The sequence below is a fragment of the Nicrophorus vespilloides genome, unplaced genomic scaffold (assembly GCF_001412225.1).
Source record: "Nicrophorus vespilloides isolate i.1.1-1 unplaced genomic scaffold, Nicve_v1.0, whole genome shotgun sequence".
NCBI lineage: Eukaryota > Metazoa > Arthropoda > Insecta > Coleoptera > Silphidae > Nicrophorus > Nicrophorus vespilloides.
Window position 1 is genome coordinate 22,486 of NW_017099150.1, and position 8,114 is coordinate 30,599.

The 8,114-nt window shown below is 44.8% G+C and overlaps 1 protein-coding gene across 7 annotated transcripts; it reads left to right on the plus strand.

Moving 5' to 3' along the window:
- The first annotated feature begins 234 nt into the window (after positions 1-234).
- On the plus strand, positions 235-7,289 carry LOC108564103 (rap guanine nucleotide exchange factor 2). 7 transcript variants are annotated; one of them, XM_017923023.1, is made up of 13 exons: positions 239-894; positions 1,198-1,922; positions 1,981-2,958; positions 3,079-3,571; positions 3,635-4,048; positions 4,113-4,359; positions 4,454-4,741; positions 4,930-5,028; positions 5,233-5,406; positions 5,573-5,680; positions 6,020-6,115; positions 6,483-6,614; positions 7,185-7,289. In XM_017923023.1, the coding sequence occupies exons 1-13, from the start codon at positions 703-705 to the stop codon at positions 7,214-7,216; spliced, it is 3,978 nt and encodes a 1,325-aa protein (XP_017778512.1). In that variant the 5' UTR covers positions 239-702; the 3' UTR covers positions 7,217-7,289. The 7 variants fall into 7 exon arrangements, with proteins under 7 accessions (XP_017778517.1, XP_017778516.1, XP_017778514.1 ...); XM_017923022.1 differs by having other exon boundaries at positions 240-894; positions 4,885-5,028; XM_017923025.1 differs by lacking the exon at positions 4,930-5,028 and having other exon boundaries at positions 237-894; positions 5,353-5,406.
- Positions 7,290-8,114: the final 825 nt, after the last annotated feature.

Sequence of the window (8,114 nt, forward strand, 5' to 3'; positions counted from 1 at the left end):
GACTTCCTCCCGTCTAAGTTTGAAACTTTAGTGTGGATTTGGAGCTACTGGAATACGCTGCGATCGCGCTCTCCGAAAAGAGCGCTTTGTTTCTTTTATTCTTCTGCGTTGCAAGTGCAAGATCTCCTGGATTGAACATCCCTTCTTGGATGAAATCGTTCGTCGCGTGGGTTGCTGCTGCGAGTGTCGTAGCGAACGGGAAATAATAAGAGAAGGGCAGGAATTTCCAGTGTTGTGTTCGGTTTCTGGAAACGGTTTTGCAATTAATCAGTTCGTTTCCTGTCTTTTATCGGATGTGGTGGTGGAACTTAACAGTGTGTCGCAAACGGTTACATAGATGATACTGCTTGCATTGCTCCCGTGCAATTAGCGCAAGAGGTGTTGACAAATTGGTATCGTTTGATCTAAAAATATTGGGTTCGAGACTGCATCCTCTCAAAGAGCGCGCATCCCGTGTTTACTCTCGCTTCACCGGCCATGTGGCTACTGTCCTACCGCCGTCTCTCCTCATCCTTCTCTTCTTCATCTTCATCGTCCTCCGATTCCTCCTCTTCATCCTCCTCCGCCGCATCGGCAGCAACAGCAGTCGTGATGTTCCCTTGCAACTGTTGGTGATCGCGCGTTCGCTCCTTCCTCTCCTCGTCCGTCAGTGCAGAAGTTTGAGTGACACAACCGGAGGGAACTATTCGAAAAGACGCGACAATGTTGAAGCACGTGTGCCATACGGCCGTGCTCAATGAGAGACCTTTGGTGCATCGGCGAAGAAGCACCTTGGGCAAGCTGAAGCTGAGACCGGACACAGTCTTCGGACACCACACCGTCGATGTGGTCTATCGCAAACAAAGGGGGAGACTGCAATCACTCTCCTGGCCCAGTTCAGCCATCGAGCCAGAGGTTTATTCTCGTTTCTTTCCTAACTTAAATCAACATTTCTATATTTTACTACAAACTTTATGCACCTTAAACCGTGAACATTTACTATCAATCCACGGTTACGTTCGTCCGCATAAATTTAGATATGATATGATTCCATTTGTAATCTGAGGTTTTGCGGTATTTTAAAACTTTTATACAATATTAATTTTATAATTTAACACAATTTAATTGAAATAAATTAGATTTCGATTGATTTGTTTAATTATTGTTGTTTTAAGAAAATGTTTTAATTTGTTGTTGTTGTTTTTTTGTGTGTTGCAGATCGATTATCCAGAAATAGAACACTCAAGCTCATCGAGTTTATTGAGTATTAGGCAGTCGAATACATCGCACATGGATCCCAATATTAAATCGTACATGAATATGGTGGAGGACGGGTACATGCCGCAGCAGGGTCACAGACCCGCCGGTCTGTACTCAAAGTACAGCAGAGGATCGCACTCCTCGGACACGAGCTCCGCGTACAGCGGGTCCGACACAATGGCCTCGCACTCGGAGATGGAAGGTGAAGAACCAGATCTGTCCGGTCTGATGGAGAGCACCGTGGACAGCGACGAAGATGACGACCTGGCCGAGAGCATGGACAGTCTGAACGTACGCGACAGGGTGCGCGATTGTCTAGAGAAGGACCCGATGGAACGCTCCGAGGAGGACATCGAGGCTCTGCTTGAATTCACGCAGCATTTCAAGGCTTTCACCAATATGACGCTTGCGGTCCGCCGGGCCCTCTGCGCCGTGATGGTCTTCGCCGTCGTCGAGAAGTCGGGAACGATCGTGATGAACGACGGCGAAGAGTTGGACTCGTGGTCGGTGCTGGTCAACGGCGTCGTCGAGGTGCAGCTTCAAAATGAGGAGCCACAGAATCTTGTCACAGGAGACTCATTCGGTATCCTTCCAACCATGGACAAACTCTACCACAAAGGTGTGATGCGCACCAAATGCGACGATTGTCAGTTCGTCTGCATAACGCAATCAGATTACTATAGGTACTATACATATTTCTCTTTCTTATTTAATAAACTAATCGATTTTAATGTATTTTAGGATATTACATCAAGGCGAAGAAAATACGCGACGACACGAAGTGGATGGTCAACTGGTAATGGTGACCGAGCTCAGGGGGACATTAGATTCGCAAAGTAACAGAAGAGGTCACGTAGTTATCAGAGCCACCCCGGATCAACTGATGCAACAACTGATCGAGGACAACGGTTTGACGGACCCCACGTACGTGGAAGACTTTTTGCTCACGCATCGAACGTTCATCAAGAGCCCGCTGCACGTCGCCGGGCAACTCTTGGACTGGTTCAAAAACATGGAAATCAGGGACAGAGTAACCAGAGTGGTGTTGCTGTGGGTGAACAACCACTTCACGGACTTCGAGACGGACCCAGAGATGATCGAGTTCTTGGAGACATTCGAACAAGGATTGGAGAACGAGAAGATGAACGGACAGCTACGATTGTTGAACATTGCCTGTGCTGCGAAGGCGCGCATCAGGACCGTAGTTCTTGCAAGATCCAGTCGGGACGAACCATTGAACTTCCAGATAATGGGCGGGTACGAGAGGAACTTTGGCATTTTCATATTGAAAGTGGACAAGAAGACGAAAGCCGAGGATGTCGGACTGAAACGCGGCGATCAGATCTTGGAAGTGAACGGTCAGAGCTTCGAGCACGTCGCAAAGTCCAGGGCTCTGGAAATCCTCTGCGGGACGACGCATTTAAGCATCACCGTCAAATCGAATCTGCTGCACTTCAAAGAGATGCTCAACACGCCGGACAATTCGCCGAGGCCGCGCAAGACGTCGGAAATTTCCAAATTGCAGCCTGATCCGAGGGCCAGGTTGAGCAGCATTGACGGCCACATGATCCTGAACACTGAATCCCCCTGCTCTCAGCCTGTTACGATCAACAGTCCGCAGAAGGAGAGCAAGAAACAGAGCTTCATGACACTTGGACCGAAGAAGCGGATACAGAAGGCCCTGATGAAGATGAACTTTTTACCGAAAACCATCATCAAGTGAGTTAATAGTTTAATTAAACCCAACCAAAAACAATCAATCTCCTCCTAATCGACAAACCCTTCCAATAAGAGACAAGAGACGACCCCTTTATTTCAACACTTCATTTTACATTTTAGTGTTGGTTCCGATCAAGTGGATAACTTCAATAGCGCAACAACACTAAGCACGAACTTGTTCCACTCGCAAAGCAACCCCGACCTAATGTCGATCTGCTATGACGATCAACGGTGCACCGACTTCCCAGAGCATGTGTTGAAAGTATTCAAACCAGACCAAACCTATAAATATCTGTTGATACACAAAGAGACGACGGCGCATGAAGTGGTCATGTTGGCCCTGCAAGAGTTCGGCATGACAGATCCCAGTAGCAATTTCAGCCTCTGCGAGGTGTCCGTCACGGACACGCAGACCATCAAGCAGCGACGACTTCCCGATCAGCTGCAGAACCTTGCCGAACGAATCGGCCTCAGCAGTCGATACTACCTGAAGACCAACGGCATCAGCGAGACCCTCGTACCCGATGATCTCGCCCCTGAACTGGTGCGAGAGAGCGCCGTACACTTCCTGCAGTTGAACGCCGTCGAGGTTGCAATACAACTCACCCTACAGGTATGAAATATATGAAAACGAAATTTAAGAAGAAAAAACTAAATATATTCACTTCTCTTACAGGATTTCAGCATCTTCAGACAGATCGAACCTACAGAGTACATCGACGATTTGTTCGATCTCAAATCGCGATACGGTACGCCCATGCTGGAACAGTTTGCGGCTCTGGTGAACAGGGAAATGTTTTGGGTGGTCACAGAGGTGTGCAACGAACACAACCCGGTGCGAAGGATGAAGATCATCAAGCAGTTCGTAAAGGTGGCAAGGCAATGCAAGGAGTGCAAGAACTTCAACTCTATGTTCGCCATCATCAGCGGTCTCGGCCACGGCGCCGTCTCGAGACTGCGTCAGAGCTGGGAGAAACTACCATCAAAGTACCAAAGGATCTTTTCAGATCTGCAGCAGCTCATGGACCCATCTAGAAACATGAGCAAATACAGGCAGCTGGTGAGCGCAGAACAGAACCAACCGCCGATCGTAAGTTTAAATCAAAATTATAAATTGGATAGGTCATATTGAATTGCCCAATATTTGTTTGCAGATTCCATTTTATCCGGTGGTGAAAAAGGATTTGACGTTCATACATCTGGGTAATGATAGTAAAGTGGAAGGTCTGGTGAACTTCGAGAAGTTGCGGATGATTGCAAAAGAGGTGCGCAGTTTGAGCAACATGTGCAGCAGTCCGTACGATCTGCTGACGATGCTCGAGTTGGGAGGTCAACCCACGAGCACGGCGATGATCGCTCTCAACCAGATGACAACGCAATCGTCGCAGCACCATCCCCAAGGTAATTAATGATAAAAGTATTGTATCGATAATGCGATGCGTTCATTGAAATGAAGAGCAACAGTAGCAGCAGATTAATTTGTTCTCGATTTTAGGACAAGCAACTGTGAAGCGAAGGAAAAAGTCTGCCGCAGCGCCGAATCCCAAGAAGATGTTCGAAGAGTCTCAAATGGTGAGACGGGTTAAGACGTACCTAAACAATCTGCAGGTCGTCACCAATGAGGTGCGACTGCACGAGATGTCTTTGGAGTGCGAACCGGCGAGCGGTAACACGATCGCCGGTCAGGGTGGCCAGAGGAGGCACAGACATGCCTCCCCGGCACCATCGACCACAAGCAGCACGAGCAGTGCAAGCGATGAGCGAAAGCCCATCCCCAAATTCGGTAAGTAATTCTCTCGACAACCAAAAAAAAAAAATAAACAACGCAGTGTACGATATAGCTTAGTCTCGCTCGCCGCCGCTTTCTTATTATTATTATTCCGCAACCGTTAATTGTTGTTGTAATGTGTGTGTATGTATTATTAGGTTCTGCATCCCCACAAGCTGTAAAGAAACTTTTATCTCTCTCAGAAACCGCAAAGACTCGACCCCATCAGCCGAGGCAAATGCATGGCTCGATACTCAATGCACAGAGTAGTCCCGCCGTGCGGCGGGCCCCAAGCGCCACAGGTTAGTAGTGCCTCTCTTCTCCTAATCATCGTCATCGCCTTTACGACGACTTTACCTGTTTTCATTTTTATTATTTAACTTTACTCTTTGCTCAACTGGATTATGATACATCAAATCTTTTTTCAGTGAGTGAGTGAATGAGTATGGATTTGCTGTGCTTTGACTGGATAGTATGGATTTGGCTACTTTGTTTTTACCTTGCAGGCAGTTATTCTAGTTACGGATCGCATAGTTCTATAAGCTGTGGCGGCGGCGGTCGCGCAATGCATGAGAGGTCTCACTCAGACACCCCAACCCCCTTACCTTCTGTTGCCTTGTCCGCAGAGAGCAGCAGTGTCACGTCGCTTAGTAATCCCTTGCGAAAGACGCACACGTCCGGTAAGTTATCTTATTCCCAAAACAAACCATTCTTCATCAATCATCATCACCCATTTATATAGCACCACTTTGGGTCTCCCCCTCTTTTTATTTTTGTTTGTCTCTCTTTCCGATGCGAAGGCATGAAGCATGATTTTTTTACTATCTATATACTATATATCTGTAGGGTCGGTGGCATCTTCCGATTCTGGTCACAGCACCAACAGCTCCAGCGACGCGCCCCATTTTCCACCACGTTGCCCTAGCCCCACGAGACATCTCTCCCAGATGACTGGTACGTAATTATTACACACTCTTATTTTATTTCTTCTCAATTACCACCCTCCCCCACCCTTTCATTTCGTTATTATAATTCATTTACTCAATTTGGTTTATACATTCACAGTTTGCATGTCGCTTATATACTTTTACATTTATTATAATATATTGCACACTTATATATATAAATATTTCATTACATTTTCAATGTTTTTTGTCTCTCCATGTACATATGTCTCTATCTGTTATGTTGTTGTTGTCATCGCAGTTGGCTGATGATCAACTTCAACATATGCCACTCTTGTTTTGTTTTGTTTTTTTTTTGTATCACGTGTTTTGGTGTTTGGTGTGTTAGGCTGGTGTCCCGCACGCGTCGGTTCTATGCCCCCTTGTCCTCATGCTGTCGCCGTTTTGCCCCCTTTGCCTCAAGCTTTCCGCAATGGTAACAACGGTAAGTAACAACAACATTAACAAACAGGACTCGCTTACGGTGTCGCATGGATATTGTTAGCCCTGCTCACGCTTCTTCTTCACTACTACTACTACTACTGCTCTACGAAAGAATTTGAAACACATTTACAAAACACGCTCACAAAAGCCAATCACATTTCAGGTCACACGAGAACGACCCCGCTCTTGCCACCAATGAGCGATGCGCTTCTCAAGTGACCCAACGGATCTGTTCAATAACATCAACACGTACACCTTCTTCAGGCTGTTTGTTTTACTTTCTTTCTTAACTTCTTATCAATAAGTATATATATATATTTGTATGTATGTATAAAATAAATGTTTGTTTCCGTGGTGGCCGTTTGTAGGTGGTCGTCGATTGCCCCCGAATTACACGATGGCCGCAGAGATGGCACGCATGCAGAGGTTGGGAAGGGCGCACTCTCACGAAGGCGTTACCAAAGGTTACCAATACGCCGCCGACCGTGACATTGACCACGGTACGTCCATTAACAATCACAACTAAACAGTTTTCTACAAATCATATAATTCTCTAAAACATATTATTGACTACAGCGTCGAATACGCGATTTTCCATCGCTTTCGTAAGAATTTGATCGTATCGCGTATTAGGCTGTAAATCTCGTTAAGAGCATCCGACATGAACGTACTTTGACTTTAGGTAACGACCTGACAGACGTATCCAGTTATTCCTCCACAGCCGACTATGACACTGTTATAATAATGGTTTGACTTTGACTGCGACTTGAAAGATTTTGGACTCTCAACTCGAGTACGTTCCGAATACAGAATACTGCAATTCCCACTCACTCACTCTGTTAAGACTAACCAAAATCTTAATACATACAGACACACACACGCTTTCCACACGAATCCTTTCATTGCTGACGCACGACTTAAAACCAAAGACTAATTACTGTGTTTAACATTTGATACGTGTTGATGGCAAACATATATGTATGGGAGGAATCACGCTATTTGTTGGAGGAGCAATGAAAGGATGCCTTTTGATTTAATATACTGATTTCGTTCTGTTTCGTATGTTGTAGATGATGAGGAAACGCAGGTTTCTGCAGTTTAAAAACGTGACGTCGTCGTGGTCGTGTCATCGATATATTTTATTTGCGTTTGGAGCCGATTGGAGTTCAATTTTGAAAATGAAAATTGACATCCAAAATATTGATTGAAAGGATGAAACATAATGGAAAGAAAAAAGAAGGGATGTTTGATTCGGTAGGTGTTTTTTTTAATATGATTGGTGTTTGTTATTCGAGAAAACAAAAGAAAAAATATGTAATAATACTCACTACTGTCGTAACGAGGATATCCACACCATACAATACATACTCGCGCGTAAACACACACACACACTCACTCATTCACACACCCCCTTTTTCTTTTCTAATTCATAATAAATACATACATTGTTGCTGTTGTACAACCGGTATCGGGGCTAATTCCTTTCAAAAAGAAACGTAGACCAATTTGCACACGAACGAACGAACAACATCCACGAGGAAAGGAAAACATGATTGAACGACGAGAGGCGAATTTAGCCCCATACTTATGTACCTGATTATTATTTATTATTATGTATATATAAACAAGCGCTCGCTCGCAAGAGATTTATATATCTTCAACAAAACAAATATATATATAAATATGCGTGTGCAGTCGTTGCTTTGGATGGGTGAAATGGAAGGAAGAAACGTTTTCTTTTTAAACCACCTTCTTTATCAACTATCTATTGCGAAGCCATTATAATATTTACCTAATCATTTCTAAATTATACTAAATATTACGACAACCTCCCTCAAAACTCTCGCATCTTCACAATCACGAATCGATTGCGATTTTCTAATTATTATTTTTTTTTGGCCTCCACCCCAACAATCTCTTATTTTGTTGTTGTTGACCACTTTGCATATAACTCTGAGGAGCGCGTTGCGAAACGACGATATTGAACAAATCATTCCAAG

Excerpts from the sequence above, each read along its gene's own strand:
- LOC108564103 (XM_017923022.1), top strand. The coding sequence starts at position 703 with ATGTTGAAGCACGTGTGCCATACGGCCGTGCTCAATGAGAGACCTTTG. Across the intron at positions 1,923-1,980 it reads ACGCAATCAGATTACTATAG|GATATTACATCAAGGCGAAG; the intron begins GTACTATACATA and ends AATGTATTTTAG. Across the intron at positions 5,029-5,232 it reads GCGGGCCCCAAGCGCCACAG|GCAGTTATTCTAGTTACGGA; the intron begins GTTAGTAGTGCC and ends TTTACCTTGCAG.